The sequence below is a fragment of the Jaculus jaculus genome, chromosome 6, assembly GCF_020740685.1.
Source record: "Jaculus jaculus isolate mJacJac1 chromosome 6, mJacJac1.mat.Y.cur, whole genome shotgun sequence".
Lineage (NCBI taxonomy): Eukaryota > Metazoa > Chordata > Mammalia > Rodentia > Dipodidae > Jaculus > Jaculus jaculus.
Window position 1 is genome coordinate 100,914,149 of NC_059107.1, and position 20,093 is coordinate 100,934,241.

Consider the following 20,093-nt stretch of genomic DNA (forward strand, 5'->3'; position numbering starts at 1 on the left):
AGGGCGGAGGGCAGAGGTCAATGTCTTACTCTATCACTCTCCACCAGGTGTGTGTGTGTGTGTGTGTGTATGGTGTGGAGTATATTATGGGTGGTATATGCATGTATGTGTGGTGTGCAAATGGGTGCCCCTATGTACATGCCTGCAGAGGCCAGAGGACTATGCCCAGTTGCATGTCCTCTTATTGCTCATCTACATATTTGCTTCTTGGAGACAGGGTCTTTCTCTCTCAACCCAGGGCTGCTGTTTCTTAGTCAGCCCATGATTCTCTGTTATCTGTCTCTACCCACCCTCACAGACTGGGGTTATATATGTGTGTGGTCATGCCCAACCTATTACTTGGATTCTGGGCAGCCAATCTTGGCAGTCTCCAGCCTGAGAGGCCTTCAATGCTTAGGTGATAAGAGCTCTTAACTGCTGAGACATGTCCCCAGCCCCGCTCCACACTATATATATATATTCCCCCCCCCTCCCAAGGCAGGGTCTCACTATAGCCCAGGCTGATCTGGAATTCACTATGTAGTCTCAGGCTGGCCTCAAACTCACAAGTGATCTTCCTACCTCTGCCTCCCGAGTGCTGGGATTAAAGACACGCACCACCACACCCGGTGACCTTATATTTTTGAAACAGGGTTTCTCACTGAACCCAGAACTCAGAGTGGGCTAGACAAGACAGCCCGTAAGCCCTGGGGCTTTTCCTATCTTGCAAGCACTACCGAATGAGCCATGCTCCTAAAACCTCTTTTTTTTTTTTTTTTTCTTATTTTAAGACAGGGTCACATGCAGCATAGGCTCAAACTTGCTATGTGACCTTGAACTCCTGATTCTTTTGCCTCCATCTCCCAAGTGCTGGAATTATAGGCATGTGTTACAATGCCTTGCTCCCAACTGACTGACTAGCTGATTTAGAGACAGGGTCACATGAATCCTCTGTCTGTATTGCCCTAGTGCTGGGATTATAGGTGTGCCACCATGCCCAGTTTATGTGGTGTGGGGAATCAAATCCAGGGTTTCCCGAATGGTAAGCAAGTATTCTACCAGCTGAACTACATGCCATGCAACTGGAATGGTTTAGTATTTACAAGTAAATTTAGTTTCTCCAAGTATTAGTCCATTCTGTTGGATCTGGGGAATGAGAAGGGAGGCCTTGTGGAAGAGCTAACAATAAACAGCAATAAATCTTAATGTGGCTTATTTATTAATTAATAGAGTACTTCTAAAGAATTGGGAAACTGCCATAGTTATTGCCAATGTGGATAACGGAATTTGGTGTACTGTATTTGTTTTAAAAACATAAACTGGAACAGAAAGGCATAAAGCAGTTAGACAAAAACAGCTTCTACTCAGTTAGAATTCAAACTAGGAGAAAAAGCCACCCCTTTTAAGGGTCCATGACGATGAATTTGAAATCATTAATTTTTCAAAGTCTGTGTGCATGTGAGAGAGTAGGTGTGTGTGCAACATGATGAGGATAAGGAGGTCAGAGAACAGCTTTTGGGTTGGTCTTTGCCTATCTACTTCATTTGAGACAGGGCTTTTTGCTTTGTATTCTCACTCAGCTTTCTTTGTTGTGCTCACCAAAAGCTTCTAGGAAATTTTCCTTTTTCTACCTTTGATTCCCCAGTTCCCATGTAAAGCCAAATGCACATGGTGGTGTATGCATCTGGAGTTCATTTGCAGTGGCCCTGGAGTGCCCATTCTTTCTCTCTCTCATGCGAACACATAAAAAATATTTTGGGGCTTAGCGGTTAAGGCACTTGCCTGCAAAACCTAAGGACCCAGGTTTGACTCCTTAGTACGCACATAAGCCAGGTGCACAAGGTGGCACACACATCTGTAGTTCGTTTGCAGTGGCCAGACGCCCTAGTGTGCCCATTCTCTCTATATCTGCCTCTCTCTCAAATAAATAAATAAAAATTAAATTGAAAATTTTTTAAGTAAAATAAATGATGAGAAGAGGAAATGAAGAACTAGGAATGAGGCCTCTAATATGAATTCTATTGTGGTTAGGATTAAAAAATAGATAAACTCTTTGTAAAGAGTTAGTACTGAATTACAGTGTTAAATACTCAAGGTCTCTGTACTCTATAGTTTCATTGTCAGTAAACCGGGAAGAATATATTTAAAATGGTACTAGTATAGGATCCTAAGTAGTATTTCTCTTACCTCTACCTTATATTATCCTTTGTGGGTGGGACTGAGAGATTGAAATGAACAGGAGATTCTTATGTTCGTTTTGTGGAAGAATGGAGAACATTAGGCACTAGGAAAGTTAACAAAGCAAGCAGCAGCTTTCACCAGCATGAAGGGTAATACACAACATGCTCTTAGTCCATTCTATAGCAGACAGGTCCTTTCTGCGGTCAACTTGTATATTACATTATCTCAAAGAGAAAATTATATAAACACACAGAGGCATCTCTCTATATATTTATATATGTATATATGTTATTTTTTTTCCTAAAGACACAAACTATTCCCTGCTCTGGGTTCAGAGAATAGCTTTCCACATCTGTCCATAAAATCAGAAAAGGTAGCCAGAAAACACCTGCTTTTTACCTTACTATATACTTGTTTGCATCTTTCAAAAGTGCCCCATTCCAGCAAACTTCTGGGAGAGACAGGACCTGTCCCAGTCACAACTAGTTGGTTCCCATCGCCACCTACTCAGGACTCAAAATGAAATCAGCAACAATAAAAATAAAGTCACTGAGAAGGAGTCATTTTTTAAAAAATGGGAAAAAATTATCTAATATTATAGAAGAAACCACAAATTTATTATTCCACAAGCAGCCATGCATGGAGCAAACCCACTCCACTGAAAAGATTAGAGCAAAACAAAATTAAAAATAAAGAGATAGATCACACACAGGTACCTAAAAATCTGCCTTCTCTTGTGAGAGCTAGAAGAAAAAGCTTCTTTGGAGAGTCTGTTGGTTAACAGCAAAACAAAAACAAAACAAAACAAAAACAGCATCATTACAGGATTATATTAACCTCACCGACACAGCTCAACAAGAAGCAGAGAACATGCTAAGCAGTACTAACCTGATGTCATTTAGATATCCGTTCTGGCCAGTCTAGGTGAGGGGGAGAAAACGGAAAATAACTTATAAGAAAATAGCATGGCATAACGGAAAAGGATGTCCAAAGTCCTCAAACCAAAGCTCACCCCACCAGCAGGGAGAGAGGGAGCAAGGACAGGATAACCCACACCCACACCCCCAATCTAACTTCTCACCTTCAATGGGAAAGAATATTTGCCATTTTTAGCCTTTCCACAGTGTTTAAAAATGAAGAATAACAAAGGGTAGAATATGGAAAGGAAGAGGAAAGTTATTAACCTAATTGTTATTTCCTTTTTAGTTCTAAATTTATTGCTCTAGGAATTAAACAGTGCAATAACTGATGTGCTTGATATGTTCAAAGGAAAGGGGAAAGGGAGACATGAAAAAAAACTTTGGTGTTTGTAAATCAACCTCAGTGGCTATTCTCTTTGTCTTTCCATTGGCCAAAATGAAAGACATTGTGACCTGAGCCCCAAGGGTAGTAGGATATTGGGGAACCAGATACTTTTCAGAGCCTAAAAAACAACAACAACAACAAAAAATACCAGATCATTAAAAGCCTGAAATAGTCCCACTGGAGTCATTTTCTGACGAAACCACTGAACTGAATGAAGTGAACATTGTGGTAGACTCCCAATTCTCAGTAAAAGGTACCAATAGGGTTCAGCTGCTGAGCACAGCAGGCTCTGCACAGAGCAGAGACTACAATGAGCAGCTTTCCCAATACACAGCTCAGGCTTCAGAGAAGGCTGTAGCAGCAGCATTTCCATCCGAACACCCTTCTTGCCTCTTCCCTTCTTTTTGGCCTGCCTCCTGTCCCTAATCCATCCCATAGATAAACCTATAACTCTACTCTTAATCACTCCCTCAAACTGACCAGGCTTCTCTCCACATGGAATCTTTGGAGGAGAGTGGGCTTTGGACATTTTTCCTCATCTAGACCTTCTGAGATTCCTCAGGCCTCTACCGCAACAAGAGCTAGGAAGCACTGAAACAAAAGGGATATATCCATACGGATTTACCAAAGAATCCATGTGTTAGTACAGGCTTGAGAGACTAGGAATCAGGAGAGAAAAGGAGAGAAGAGCTCACTTTTTATCATGGCTGCAGGTAGGTATATATGCCAGTGTTGTTGATAATTAGTCCCAATATCCCTATTATGAAAGCTGTTTGTGCTTTCAGATCATAGGACTTTGTAAGGGACTTGGCATGGTGGGGCTGTCATTTTCCACGTGTCAGTGAAGCAGAGGAGCATACACAGATAGTAAACTAGGCTGCCCTTGCTGGTACTACCTAATCTGAAGAGCCTAGAGCAGGGTGAGCTAAGGAGAGGTAGTTTTCATTAGGGGTTTGTTAAGATCATGGACTCTGAAGCCAAAATGCTTTGAATTTAAAAAAAAAAAAAAAAAAAAGGCTGGGCATGGTGGCACACACCTGTAATCCTAGCACTCAGGAAGCTGAGGTAGGATGATTGCTGTGAGTATGAGGACAGCCTGGGACTACAGAGTGAGTGTCAGGTCAGCCTGAGCTATACTGAGACCCTACCTTAGAAAAACCAAAACCAAAACAAAACAAACAACCTCCCCCAAAACAAAACAGCACTTTTACTAACTAGCTATCTGATATTGTGTTGGTATTTAACCTTTCTGTGTCTTAGTTTCTCATTTATAAAATGAGAAAACAATGTAAACAATTTTACAAGCCTGACGCAAAGATTGCTTGAGTTAATCTACATACAATGTTAAGAACAGTGCCTAAAAGATAGTAAGTAAGCACTACATGAACATTTGTTAAAGCATTTGTTATGAGCACCAACCTGCTCTATCCACAACTTAGGGTCCTCACTGGCCCAACCATGTACAAATGACATCTCTCCTCTCATTCCACCCAATCGTTTCGCAGTAAAGGTAGTGAACCTTCTTTGGGCTGCAGGGGAATAATTTGGAGGACAGACTCTTCTGACTCAAAATGGAAGTCTACAAAACAGAAGGTAAGAAGATTCCTTCTCCTTTAGGCCACAAGGCTTACTGTAGATCACTCCCCAGTGAGGATCCTTAGAAGCAAAGGGCTCTCTCAAGACAATGGAGCAAGTACACAGGAGTTCAATTTTAGCTGAATTTGGACGATATTTTTTCTGAGTGAGGTGATGATGACAAGGTAAACACATGTGTCTTGTATGTGTGATATAGAAATGGGGGTGATACTTTGATGAGAGAGGAAGAATGGGAGAATGAGAGGAGAGTAGTGTCCCTCCAAGTGTACTGATTTGAAACTTCCTTTGCTGCGAATTTAAACGTGAAATGTTCTCATATCTAAATCCAACATTTTTTTGAGATCAGCTTATCTCTTGATTGGCCATACTCTTTCCTGAAATTCTGCTATACATTACTTTTGCTGGTAGGCAAAGGCAACCAGATCCAGGGGTAACAAGTATATTTAATTATACAGCCCACAGTTTTTAAGAATAACGTTGCTTAGACTTTACTATACTGCTTTTTGGACCATGGGGCCATTCCTGTTCTAGGAAGCAAGGTAAGAAATATAGGAAGAAGGAGACTTTCCATTCAGGCAGTGACTAGAGGAAATAGGGGCTCACTTTGTGCATATGGAATGTGGAGCCTTCAGAGGACAATGCCAGAATAGCCTCTTATCATCAACGTATCCTAAAAACAAAGCTGGCCAGACAAGATGACTATGGAGCCTGTGTGGATGCCAAGTCTTCCACTTAGAAGCAAAGATGGCTAAAACGGATAGTGCGAGGCTAACGTGGGAGGACGGTTTCACAGGCAAGATTCAGGGCCCTTTCATCAGCCCTGCCAAAGCCATTCTACTTTTAGTCTAGTCATATCTACCAAATTCAGCCACTCCAAGTTTTTGATCTCTATTTTCCATATAGTAGAATATATTCAAAAATTACAAATAAAAGCCTGTAGCTTCCCAATAAGCCACATTTAATTTTAGAGAGCAAATCTGGGACTGACTGATGTTGGTTTTCAAAAAAAGAGAGAAACAAAAAAACCCAACAACATTTATGGAGGGTTCATTCCATTCACAGTTCCAAAGATTAAGAGCTAAAAGCTATGGGCCGACAACTCTCAGAAGCTACACTTACCTCTCGGGCAAATATTCTCTCTCGGACCCTTTGATATTCCTCCTCTCTCTCTTCTATTGACTTGCTCCTCCTTCCATCCTGCAATGGAACTCTGATCTAGATCGATGAGCAGAATTAAGCTAGTTAAGTTCTCCTCGTACTGCAAGCTCACTGCACACCAGCAAGGAAGAGAAACCGGGAAAGTTTATAGTTGCCATCAAAAAAATGGAAAAAAGAAATAAAATTTCCAGTCGTGGACAGGTTTCACTGGGTACATCTGACCATGCAGTTTGGGAGATCAGCTTTTCTGGATGGTTGACAACTTGCCATCCCCCCCCACCCCACAGAGTATCAAGAACAACTACTTATAAAGACTGAGTTGCTTTTCTCAAGTAACCAGGTACTGTTCCGTCAGTAAGGATCAAGAAACATTGCTTTAGAGGGCAAGCAAGGGAGAGAAGAAAGCTAGAGAGGGGAAAAAAATGTGTTTAGCAAAGTTGAGAGTAAAGGAAGTTTACAGAACTAGCACCTAATATTATCTCTTCTTTTGTTCTTAATGCCACAGCCTGAAGACCCAAGTCATACATGGCTTAGCAAAGAGGACTTGGAAATGAAATCTCAAGGGTGAAGCTAAACTTAATGCCTACACATTTTTTCCTATTTTAATTTTAGCAATTGAGTGAGTGGAGAACAAGAAAACACAGAAATAAAGAACAAAGAGAACAGAGCAACACAGAGAGAAACAGAAAGAAAAAGAGAATAAAACAGAAAGAAATAGGCAGAGAAGGAAACAGAGAAATGAGGTACAGTGGAAGGAGAGGAGAGAAAAACAGAAAGGGAAAAATTTGAAGACAATGGAGGACAGAGAGAACTTTGTTCTCTGACAAATACAGTGAGGTGAGCAGCAGGGCTGTCTGGTGGGCAGATGACCCACGCTGGCTAGACACCACCTAACTTCCTACCATTGCTTGTTCCTCTCCTGGCCTGCCATTTGTGAACACTGTCCTGAGAAGGGTATACAAAGGACCCTTTTCCATAATGCTCATAAAAGCAAGGAGCTGAGAGAACTCAGCAAATGAGTGTTATCAGGCAACAGACAATTCTGACCTTCAATCTAGAGGCTTTGGAAGCTTCAGAAAGGCTTTAAGGAGTCTGCTGTTCGGGGCTAACACTCTTGATCTTTTCCAGTCTCCCAAAGAAGCCACATATCTGACTAGATACAATTCACACTATTCTTTAGAATTTTGGTCTACTAACTGTCCTACTAATTCCACTCCAAGAAGGCCCAAGACCCACAAGCTAGCCCAGCCCCCAGCACTGGTGAACCAATGACAGAGCAGAAATAGCATCATGGGTTGAGGTCAGGCAGAAACTAAGCTCTGCCACCTCTCAGTAATGTGACTTTAGGCAAGTAACATAACATTTCTTACACTCAGTATTTTTACATGTAAGCAGGGGGTGGGGGCTAATAACCTCACCTACATTGAGTTGTGGAGAGGATTACAAGAGATACTGCACATAGTGTGTTTAAAGCAAAGCCTAGGACAGAGAAAACAACAAAATAGTAATACTATGCTTGTTATTAATATCACAGCCAGAAAGTGCAGAGTCTACCCAATAGAGATCAAGCTTGAAGCCAAGAGATGGAAAGTACACAGAAGAACAGATTTCCTTCTGTCCCAATATGCATTTAGCCCTGAATAACTTGATCTGTGGAAAAGGGGTTTTGGGAAAATGCAGAGAAGGGCATCAGGATGGAAAGGCTCTTTCTCATTTTTTTTTAAATTGCTTTTTGTGAGTTTCTTTGCTTTCAATCAGTCCCAATATGTTTGTCCACATTACATAATGGCACCTTTCTTAAAAGGACTCCCTGTAACATTCAAGTAGCAAATAAGAAAGGTCCTGGTTTAAACACCATGTAGCAGTCCAAGAAAACTAATTTTGATTCTAAAGTTAAGATATTGTTATAATTATCATCCATTACTGAGATTCATATTGGCTCTTCCAAACCACACTCTCAAGTCTAATCCCCTTTGGAGGGCAAGCAGATGCAGGATAGTTCAAAATTATCCACTTAACTAAGAAAACTAACCCCGAGTCTTTTACTATCTGAAGCTTGAGCCAAAGGTCAGGGCAACAGCCAGGCCCACTATAAATGATAGGCCAGTTTGTTAATTTCTTATTTCCCCATGACCAGATTACAAAGGGGCTACAGTCTGAAGTTCCAGCATTCAAAGTCAAATTAACTCACCTTGTCGGAAGGAGTTAGGAAAAGATTAAGGAGTTTTCATAAAGGGATCAGTGATACCTTTATAACTTGTTAAATTAGACCATTACTTTGTCAGTTCAAGGCTAGCCCTGAGCTATCCTAATAAGAGTGGAAGTGGGATAAGGTAGCTTCTGTAGTTCTCTAAGTTAAATCCTATTAGAGAAAAAAAAAGAATGAAGCCATCAGCAGGATGAAGGCTGAGCAAGGAGGAACCTTGCTTTGTCCAAAGGACAAACAGTTGGAAGTCAGTGGCAGACCTAAGGGGCTGAAGGCCAAATGAGATCACCTAGTAGACCTTGGCACCATGTTTCTTTGGGGCTAAGAGAGTGGCTTCTAGCTTAATAATTGGAGTCAACTTCAATGTGAAGCCAAAGTCAACTCAGTGTAAAGCTCAATATATTTTTCCATTTTAAGATTTTTAAATTTTTTCCATCCCACAGAAATACTTCTCCCTTCCCAGTTTCTCTTACTGCAGTATCTGTACAGGCCCACCCTCTTCCATTCTTCACCTGGTTGTCATCCCGGTCTATGCTGGCATCATCTCTCTTGAGAATGAATCTCTGTTGAAACTCTGTATTCTTCTCATCCTTTATATGTTCTGAGAACCTCTGTTCAGGGCTGAGATTGGGAAAGAAATACAAAAAGAGGGGAAGAAAGGCTTCTTGTTAGGAAGTAGTCCTAGGTACAGCTCTCCTAAATCCCACAACCCTATTCAGAGGATACCTGGAGCCAGGTATCCAAAGGTCAAATAAGTCATTTGAAGGTTTTAATGAAATATTTTGTCTATTCTATTCCCTCTCTCTATCCTTTTCCTTCCTTCTCTCCTTTCCTTTTTCTCCCTTCTTTTGCCTCCCTCCCCCTTCTTTCTTTGAAGACAAGGTCTCATAGAACTCAGGTTAGCCTTGAACTTGAACTGATCTTCCTACCTCTACCTCCCAAGTGCTGGGAGTACAGGCAAGCATTACCACATCTGGCTTATGTCTGTTCTTTATACATCTATAAATTCTTTCAAAATTGTGCCTGTCTTCTAAGTAAAGGTAAAGAAAAAGAAGAGACCAGCCTTCATGAAATATCAGTGTCTCTATAATCTATCTCTAATTAATGCCTTGCAAAAAGGGCAGTGTGGGGCTGGAGAGATAGCTCAGTGGTTAAAGTGCTTGCTTGCAAGGGCTGACAGCCTGGATTTGATTCTCCAGTACCCATGAAAGCTAGATGTACAAAGTGGTGCGTACATTTGGGGTTCATTTGTAGTGGCAAGAGACCCTGGTGCACCCATTCTCTCACTCTGTTTATAAATTTATTGTTTTAAGGGACAGGTGGGTTGGAGAGATAGCTTAACAGTCAAGGCGCTTGCCAGAAAAGCCAAAGGACCAAAGTTCTATTCCCCAGTACCCATGTAAAGCCAGATACACATGTGTCTGGAGTTCATCTGCAGTGGCTGTAGGCCCTGGTAGGTCCATTCTCTCTCTCTCAAATAAATAAATAAAATTATCTTTAAAAATATTATTTATTAGACAGAGAGAGAGAATGGGCCTGCCAGGGCCCCCAGCCACTGCAAACAAACTCCAGATGCATGTGTCCCCTTGTGCATCTGTCTTACATGGGTCATGGAGAACCAAACAAGGATCCTTTGGCTTTGCAGGCAAATGGTTAACCCCTAAGCCATCACTCCAGCCCTCTTTTATTTTTCTTTGAGGTAGAGTCTCAATCTAGCCTAGGCTTACCTGGAATTCTTCATGTAGTCTCAGGGTGGCTTCAAACTCACAGTGATCCACCTACCTTTGCCTCCTGAGTGCTGGGATTAAGGGTATGTGCTACCATGCCTGGCTAATATATAAAATATTTTAAAAAAGAAAATTTAAAAAAGGGCAGGTGTGATATCACATGCCTTTAATCCTAACACTTGGGAGGCTTAGGCAGGAGGATCACTGTGAGTTCAAGGCCAGCCTGGGGTACAGAGTTCCAGGTCTGCCTGGGCTAGAGTGAGACCCTGCTTCAAACAAAAAATAGAAACTGATGATATATAATGATCCCCCCAATAGAAAAGAAATCTGGTTCTACATCTACCTCTTGTATCCTAGCAGGTAATCCCATAAAAGTTTTCCCAATCTATGGTTTTCTCCCTTACATTCTTGTGTTGCTCGTTTTGTTGATGATGACAGCCTTTCCAGTTTGATCAACATTGTGGTCCATCCCAAAATAAGCAGCTACCCGGTGTAATAGCATCCGGTGATAGGAGGTCATCTGAGGGAACTTCTTGAATTGGTTACTGAAGGGTTATCAGGAGAAAGATAAGATAATAGCAATTGTAGGCGACTAATTTTTCTTATAGTGTCTAAGGTAGAGAATATCTTAGGAGGATATTTACTCAGTGAGAGCCAAAAAAAAAAAAAGGGTTCTGTAAGTATTTGTAGATTATTTTGATCGAGTATCATTAATACTACTTCTTAAGGTCTTAGCCCCACCCAGCTAGATGATATATGACAAAGAGAAAAAGAGAAAACTTAAGAACAGTAATACCTGGGCTAAGACCTAGCTACTGAAACAATATTCTTTTTTTTTTTTTTTAACTCAAATCTATGCTATAGCTTAAAATCTTTACTTCTTTTGACAATATACTTTTTTTTTGTTTGTTTGTTTGTTTTAAGGTAGGGTTTCATTCTAGCCCAGGCTGACCTGGAATTCACTATGTATTCTCAGGGTGGCCTCGAACTCACAGTGATCCTCCTACCTCTGCCTCCTGAGTGCTGGGATTAAAGGCGTGTACTACCACGCCCAGCTCTACAATATATTTTTTAATCATTCTGCTTGCTTATTCCTAACTCTTTTTATTCACCAGTGAGTTATGTTTCAAACTTCTCATTTTCAGGGAAAGAGGAATGTTCTAAAATTATAGGTAAATTTCTTTCCAGTGCCCCACTCCCACTTATAAGTGTGTATTTCATAAAAGTAACTTACTTGTTGTCATTAATAAATTCCAGAATCTCCTGTTCTAATTTTAGCAGCATCATTCTGTCCCTGTTTAAAAAAGATTTAAACAAAACAAAACATAGCCCTCCCATAGACATTGAAATCAAGAACTGAAAACACAAGTATTTCCCCATAAAAGGTGAAGGATATAACTAAGTTCCAACAATGGACCATAACCCAGCGGCTGCTGAGCCTCACTAGACTGTCCTGTGCTAGTCTTTTTTTTTTTTGGTAGGGTCTCATTCTAACCCAGGCTGACCTAGAACGCACTATGTAGTTCCAGGCTGGCTTTGAACTCATGGCAATCGTTCTACCTCTGCCTCCCAAATGCTGAGATTGAAGGCGTGCACCACCACGCCTGGCTCTGTGCCGACCCAAGTTCCCAGGCCATAGGTCCCCTCCTACTTAGGCACTTTGTTATCCGTAACAGAAACACATGCTGCACAGTCATGTAGACACAGACTTCATGCTTAAAAGCCTAGTCACTATTTTATATCCCATTTGGATATTTATAGAAACTTAAAGCAATTATGATTTAGTTTATATACAAATCAATTATATTTTTCCTCTGAACCTTTTAATTAGTGTACTCCCAAGTTTTCATATTTGTTACTGGACTCTTCTTCCACAATTTTTCAACTTTTCAAAGAGCAGAAATATCATTGTGACAATATACTAGGTTCTTCACAAGAATATAAGCCTACACCTGAGGAAGATTTTAGGAGATGGCTACCCTAGATTCTAGTAATAAAAACTATTAGGAAGCTGCTTAGGCTCACAGGACTCTGGTATCCTTGTTCTCTCTAACATCAAGCGTGTTATTTATTACCTTGGGTTCTTTTTCAGTGTATTTACAAGAAACTCATGCAGGTCTATTCCAGTGGAGTCTGTATATTCTTGGCTGGAGTCTACAATAGAAGGAAATTTGGAAGAAATAAAACTGCCTTACATGGTATCTAATCCCAAGCCAAAGCACACAGTCTAATCAGAAATGATGAGTATGGCAAAGTAGAACCAAACTTTGATGTCTTAGCATAAAATTTCCTTGACTAACAGCTTTACAAAAGCCCCCATGACACCAGGCGTCACACCGGGCGTGGTGGCGCACGCCTTTAATCCCAGCACTCGGGAGGTAGAGGTAGGAGGACTGCCCTGAGTTGGAAGACCACCTTGAGACTCCATAGTAAATTCCAGGTCAGCCTGGGCTAGACAGAGACTCTACCTCAAAAAACTAAAAAACTTAAAAAAAAAAAAAAAAAGTCCCCATCACAACAGAAGGGAAAACTTGGGCCATAGTGCTACATCAATATTATATTGACACTCGGGAGGCAGAGGTAGGAGGATCGCCGTGAGTTCAAGGCCACCCTGAGACTACATAGTGAATTCCAGGTCAGCCTGAGCCAGAGTGAGACCCTACCTCGAAAAACCAAAAAAAAAAAAAAAAAAAAAAAAAATTGAAATACCACCTAACCACTAATAAGTATTTACTGAATATCCTGACCAAAATAAGGTTTAAAAAATATTTTCATTTATTTATTTGCAAGCGGGGGTGAGTAGCAGAGAATGGGTATCCAAGGGTCTCTTGCAACTGCAAACAAACTATAGGTGCATGTACCACTTTGTGCATTTGGCCTCACTTAGATACTGAGGAATCAAATCCAGACTGTCAAGCTTTGCAAGCAAGCACCTTTAACTGCTAAGGGATCTTTCCAGCCCTCCAAAATAAAGTTTTACTCTAGCTAATGAAAGTAGATTATAAGTAGGGGCAGACGACATTGAGTTTTCTAATGTGCCCACAGCAATGGGAGGCAGAACCAGGAAAATCCAGAAACTCATGGGCCAGCTAGACTAGTCCATGCAGCAGTAAAATGAGAGACTGTCTCAAAAAAGAAGGTGGGGGCTGGAGAGATGCCTTAGTGGCTAAGGAGCTTGCCTGCGAAGCCTAAGGACCCGGGTTTGACTTTCCAGGTCCCATGTTAGCCAGATGCACAAGGTGGTACACGTGTGTGGGGTTCGACTGCAGTGGCTGGAGGCCCTGGTGTGCCAATTTTCTCTCTGTCTCTGTCCCCCCCCCCCCAAAAAAAAAAAATACGGTGGAAGAAGGCAAACACCCTGAGCTTGACCTCAGATCTCTACACATGTGCCATGGCATGTGTGCACACACACATACACATACACACACACCATCACCACCACCACCCACATCTACACACATAAGTAAATAAATGAATAAATAAGTAAAGTCCCAATAAATAAAGTCCCAGGGCTGGGAAGATAGCCCAGTGGTTAAAGGCACTTGGCTTGTACAGCTTGCTAGCCCAAGTTCAAATCCCAAGTTACCCATGGAAAAGTGGTGCAAGTGTCTAGTGTTCATTTGCAGTGGCAAGAGGCCCTTGTGTGTGTGTACACACACACACAATAAATAAGTTAATTTTTAAAAGTCCCCTTCTTTAACAAAGATAATGAAATAGGAGTGGGATACAGTTCACATGGTAGAATGCTTACACAGCATACAGAAGAACCTGAGTTCAATTCCTAGCACCCTGTAAACCAGGTAGGGTAGTGTATGCCAGTAATCCTAGCTCTGAAGAGGTGGAGGCAGGAAAATCAGAAGTTTCAAGACTAGCCTAGTTTATACAAGTCCCTGAATAAAAATGAAAATAAAACCACCTAAACAAACAAACAAACAAAACCAACTCATTCTAGCCCTCCCTAAACCAAAATATAAATATTATGTGGAAGATCTGCTACCATGGTTATCTACATCACCGTTTATTCCATAGGATGAATCAAATCAGAGTTGACTATATTTTCTTTTCCTGGGTAGTGCCAATGCACACAGACTATCTCTGTAGCATGTGAGTCCTTAAGGTAGGGCTGGTCAAAGTGGGTAACATAGTTAGATACTTCTCCAAGCAACTAGGTAATAGAGGCTATGGCAGTCAGGACAGCAATGCCTGTGTCAGGATGAGAAAAAGCATGGAAGATCTGCAACCCCAAATGTGAGAGGCTGAGGCAAGAGGACTGCACATTCAAAGCCTGTCTTGGCTATAAGGTAAAATGAAGGCCAGCCTGGAAAACTTAGTGAGACCCTATCTCAAAATGAAGAGTAAAGGACTGGAGAGATGGTTCAACAGTTAAGGTTGCCTAATAACCTGGGTTCAATTCTCTAATAACCACGTGAAGCCAGATGCACAAAGTGGAGCATGCATCTGGAGCTCCTTTGCAATGGCTGGAGGCCCTGGTGTACCCATTCTCCCTCTCCCTCTCTCTCTCTGCTTGCAAATATTTTTAAAGCCAGGCATGGTGGCACATGCCTTTAATCCCAGCACTGGTGAGCCAGAGGTCGGAGGATCACTGTGAGTTCAAGGCCATGGAAAGACTACATAAGTGAATTCCAGGTCAGCCTGGGCTAGAGTAAAACACTACCTCAATAAATAAATAAAATTAAAAGAAAAAAAAAAAGAAAAGTAAGAAGGGGTCTTAGGATATAGCTCAGTAGTAAAGCACTTGCCTAGCATGTACAAGGACCTAGTTCAATACCCAGGAGGAAAGGAGGAGAAGAAAGCGAGGGAGGGAGAGAAGGGAGAGAGAGGGCTGACTGGGAGAGAAAGGAGAGAGAGAGATAAGAGAGAAAAAGTGAAAAAGAGAGGGCTGGCGATGTAGCTCAGTTGGCCAAGTGCTTGCCTCACATGGAGCCCTGAATATGATCTCCAGCACCACATAACCTGTAGTCTTAGCACACTCAGGAGGTGAAGACAGGAGGATCAGGCATTTAAGGCCATCCTTACCTATGGAATCAGTTCGAGGACAGCCTGGGGTACATGAAAAAAAAAAAAGCCACTATAGAAATATCCCTAAGGCAGAGAGACAGTAAAAGTTCTCACCTCTGGACAGCATCTTCCTTGGAGCCTTTTCTTTGCTTTTGTCCTTGTCTTCCTTTTCAGAAACATCCTTTGTAGACTTTTCTTCCTCCTTGTCAGAGGGGCAACTGACATGCAATTGAATTATATCCTTAAACAAAGAGGAAAAAGGATTTTTCAACTCTTATAATTCCCCTGGAATCTCAACAGAAGCAAATCCTGGCATGGCAGCTTTATCTTACAGAAGCATATATGTTGTTAACTGTTTTGGTTTGTGGTCCACTAAGGGCAGCGGGAACACTCTTCTGTCAGCAATCACAGCTTACTACAAGAGCAGCTCATTCCACTGGCTGTCCTCGTACGAGTTGGATGGTAACCTCTTGTGCCCTGGATCTCCTTGTATGTACTATCCTACATGGTCAAGATATAAAGATCTGCTGGGTGTAGTAACACAGGCTTTTAATCCCAGCACTTGGGAGGCAGAGGTAGGAGGATCAATCACCATGAGTTCTAGGTCAGCCTGGGCTATAGAGTGAGCTCCTACCTCAAAAAAAAGATACAAAGATCTCTACTTCCTGCTCTCACCTTGCTCTGCCTGACCATAAGAGCTTTTGTTTTAAAGCAACCTCTTACCCTGGAATCTTAACACTTGGGAATTGGAGGCAGGAGGATTAGCTTCAGTTACCTGGCAAGTTTGAAGTCAGCCTGGGCTTCATGAAACAAAAAAATAAATATGGGGCTGGAGCTGTTTTAAGCATGATTGTTAGCACGTAGTAGACCCTGGGTTCAATCCTGTGGGGTCTCCATGCTCAGCATCAATATGACACGGTAGTATAGGCCAGTAGCCCCAGCATTCAGGAGGTGGAGGAAGGAGGATCAAATCTAAGGTCATCCTTGGCTACCAAGGAAGTTTGAGGACTGGGATACATGAGACCCTATGTCACAACTGCTCCTTCCACCTACCAAAAAAAAAAAAAAAAAAAAAAAAAAAAAAAAAAAAATCATTCTTTTCCCTGATTTCCATGGCTGTTGAAGCTGTGGTTGCTCCACTACTGTTCTACTACACTTTACCAAACAACTACCATGCTCAAAATGTACACTTATGCTTGTAAAGGACCTACCTGGGTTTCTAGTGGCCCATCAGCAAATGGGGTGGAGGACTCCTCACATACTGCCAGACTACGGACCAACTTCAGCTTGGAATTAGACTGGAAAACAAACAATTTCACATATGTAGGCCTTTGGTGAACATTCAGAAAAGCCTTTCTTCTTTCTCAGGCTCCATAGTATGGTGATCTGTCTGCATTGAAGGCAGTCCATAACTATTGTCAGCTCTATCAAAAGCAGCTGGGACAACCACCAAAAATTCTCCAGACAGGGCCTGCTGAAGGACGTAAGGGCAAGGGGAGGGTCACTAGAGCTCCACTTGCAATCTCAAGTGACCTTTGTGACCTCAGTGCCAGCTCTACATCATGAGGAAGGAGGTCTGTGGCCTCAAGGGGAGATAAGAGTACACAGAGTGTAAAAGATCAAGGGACAATGAGCTCTATCTAAGCAGCTATGGGGAGCTGGGATACTGGGATGAGACACCTCAGTGGTTAGGCAGCTGTGGGGTTTCCATGCTCTGTAAGTAGAGCATCTGTGGGGGAAATTCCAACAGAGGAAGCTCCAAGCAGCTATGGGGATGAGGCAAGGTCTCCAAGTGGCCATGTCGTCCACAATGGGATACAACTTCTTGGTGGTATGCCTACTTTGGGGGCTCTATTTTTCTGTAAGTAACCCTATTAAACTCACTGGTTCACCAAAACTGTTTTTGTGCAATTGTGCTTTGGACTGTCAATTGTGTCCTTTGTGGGGTGGATACTCATGTATTCATGTCTCTCCACGAAAAAGTTTCACACAACAGCCTCTGTTAGCTCCTACTTCTATTATACAATATTGTTTTGCTAAGTAGGTCCAACTTATCAGTACTAGTTTATGTGAAAGATGATTCTTCTCTCACAACAGTAGATATGTTAAAAAATGACTATCTTAGCCGGGCGTGGTGGCGCACGCCTTTAATCCCAGCACTCGGGAGGCAGAGGTAGGAGGATCACCATGAGTTCAAGGCCACCCTGAGATGACAGAGTTGATTCCAGGTCAGCCTGGACCAGAGTGAGACCCTACCTCGAAAAACCAAAAAAAAAAAAAAGAAAAAAAAAAGACTATCTTGTCGGGCATGGTAGAGCACACTAATTCCAGCACTCGGGAGGCAAAGGAAGGAGGATCACCATGAGTTCAAGGCCATCTGAGACTACATAGTGAATTTCAGGTCAGCCTGAGCTGCAGTGAGACTTTACCTCAACCTTCCCCCCCACCACAGAAAAAAAAAAGACTATCTGGCGAGGTGGTAGGAAAACCCCTTCACTTAGTGTTGTTCTCTCTTTATCCCAGAAGTCCAATTTCAGATTTGAAAGTTTACTGCAGATACACAGCTGCATTGCATAGAGAAAGATATTAACTTGAGAGCCACAAGTCCTGGCTTTAAGTCCTTGTTTTGCACTTAACAAGCTATAAAACTGAGCAAATTACTTGACCTTTCTGGGTCTGTTTTATCTCAACAGAGTTGAGATAAAAATACTTAAAGGGCCTAGGTGTGGTGGCACATGCCTTTGATCTAATTCCAGTACTCTGGAGGCAGAGAACGGAGGATACTGTGAGCGTCAGGCCAGTCGAGAGCTATTGCGTGAATTCCAAGTCAGCCTGGACTGAAGTGAGACCTTGCCTCAAAAATATCAATAAAATAAAAATTGAACTGGAGAGATGGCTTAGTGGTTAAGGTACTTGCCTGCAAAGCCTAAGGACCCAGGTTCTATTCCCCAGAACCTACGTAAGCCAGATGCACACGGTAGCACACATGTCTACAGTTTGTTTGCAGTGGCTGGGGGCCCTGGTGGGCCCATTCTCATTCTCTCTCAAATAAAAACATAAGTAAAAATTAAAAAATATTTTTTCCTTTCTCTCTCAAATAAATAAAATATTTTAAAAAGAGGGGGCTCGTCCTGGGCGTGGTGGTGCATGCCTTTAATCCCAGCACTTGGGAGGCAGAGGTAGGAGGATCATCGTGAGTTCAAGGCCACTCTGAGACCACGTAGTGAATTCCAAATTCCAGGTTAACCTGAGCTAGAGTGAGACCCTACCTCAAAAAAACAAAAAAAAGGGGGGGGGGCTGGAGAGATGGCTTAGCAGTTAAGGCACTTGCCTTTGAAGCCTAAGGACCCAGATTAAATTCTCCAGTGTCCATCATGTAAGCCAAATGCAGAAGGTGGCGCATGCATCTGGAGTTCCTTTGCAGTAGCTAGAGACCCTGGTATACCCATTCTCTCTCTTTATCTCTATCTGCCTCTTTCTCCCCCTCTCTCAAATAAATAAATAAAATATTCATAAAAATAAAGCCGGTTGTGGTGATCCCAGCACTTAGGAATTTAGGAGGCAGAGATAGCAGGATCGCCATGAGTTTGAGGACACCCTGAGATTACACAGTGAATTCCAGGCCAGCCTGGGTTACAGTGAAACGCTACCTCAGAAAAAATAAGATAAAAAGGGGGCTGGAGAGATTGCTTAGTGGTTAAGGCACTTGCCTGGAAAGCCTAAGGACCCAGGCTTGATTCCCTAGTACCCATGTAAAGCCAGATGCACATGGTGGTACATGTGTCTGGAGTTCATTTGTAGTGGCTATTGGCCCTGGTGTGCCCATTCTCTCTCTCTCAAATAAATAAATAAAATATTAAAAATATTTTAAAAAATAAACACGTAAAGGGGGTGCCAGTAGTGGTGGCTCGTGCTTTTATTAGTTATTTATTAGAGAGAGAGAGAGAATGAGTATGCCCAATGAACTCCAGATACATGTGGCACTCTATTTATCTGGTCTTATGCAGGTACTGGTGAATTGAACCCTGGACATCAGGATTTGCAAGCAAGTACCTTTAACTCCTGAGCCATCTCTCCAACCCAGCTCATGATCTTAATCCCAGCATGCAATAGGCCAAGGTAGGAGTGTCATCTTGAGTTTAAGGACAGCCTGGGCTACAGAGTGAGTTCCAGGTTAGCCTGGGATAGAGTGGGCTGGGGAGATAGCAATGGCTCAGTCAGTAAAGCCCTTGCCTTTACACGTATGAGTTCAATCTCTAGTACATTAAAAAAAGGAAGGGAAAGGATGCACCAGCCTGTAATTACAGCACTGGGGAGGCAGAGAAATAAGGATCCCTGGGTTCATTGGCCAGCTTGTCTAGCCTAATTGGTGAGTTCCTATCCAGTGAGAGACTCTGATTCTCAAATGTGCAGATAGCATTCTTATTTTTTGTCTTTAAAAAATTGTTATTTTTAAAATTTTTAAATATTTATTATTTGAGACACAGAAAGAGGGAGGGAGGGGGAGAAAATGGGCGCAAGAGGGCCTCTAGTCTGCAATGAACTCCAGATGAACATACCACCATGTGCATCTGGCTTACCTGGGTATTAGGAAATCAAACTTGGGTCCTTAAGCTTTGCAGTGAAGCATCTTAACTGCTAAGTCATCTCGCTAGCCCTATTTTTATTTGTTAATTTGCAATCAGAGAGAAAGAAGGGTTGAATGGGTATGCCAGGGCCTCTTACCTACAAATGAACTCCAAGTGCATGCACAACTTTTTGTGCATCTGGTTTTACATGGGTATTGAGGAACTGAACTCAGATCATCAGGCTTTCAAGCAAGCATCTTTAACTGCTGAGCCATCTTTTAGTCTTTTTTTTTTTTTTTTAATTTTTTGATTCAGGGTCTCACTCTAGCTCAGGTTGACCTGGAACTCACTCTG

At 42.0% G+C, this 20,093-nt stretch overlaps 1 protein-coding gene across 10 annotated transcripts in view; it reads right to left on the reverse strand.

Moving 5' to 3' along the window:
* R3hdm2 (R3H domain containing 2) overlaps window positions 1–20,093 on the reverse strand; it is a 193,742-nt gene that overhangs the window by 38,366 nt on the left and 135,283 nt on the right. For 4 of the 10 annotated variants that reach the window (XM_045151574.1, XM_045151568.1, XM_045151571.1 and 1 more), the window contains 9 exons: window positions 16,383–16,469; window positions 15,286–15,412; window positions 12,228–12,306; window positions 11,387–11,446; window positions 10,557–10,697; window positions 8,938–9,046; window positions 6,181–6,276; window positions 3,049–3,080; window positions 2,877–2,930 (listed from right to left, as the gene is read on the reverse strand). In XM_045151574.1, coding sequence (XP_045007509.1) covers window positions 2,877–2,930; window positions 3,049–3,080; window positions 6,181–6,276; window positions 8,938–9,046; window positions 10,557–10,697; window positions 11,387–11,446; window positions 12,228–12,306; window positions 15,286–15,412; window positions 16,383–16,469 — 785 coding nt within the window. The remainder of the gene's footprint in view (window positions 1–2,876; window positions 2,931–3,048; window positions 3,081–6,180; window positions 6,277–8,937; window positions 9,047–10,556; window positions 10,698–11,386; window positions 11,447–12,227; window positions 12,307–15,285; window positions 15,413–16,382; window positions 16,470–20,093) is intronic. The other 6 variants (XM_045151577.1, XM_045151573.1, XM_045151576.1 and 3 more) reach the window with 3 other exon arrangements.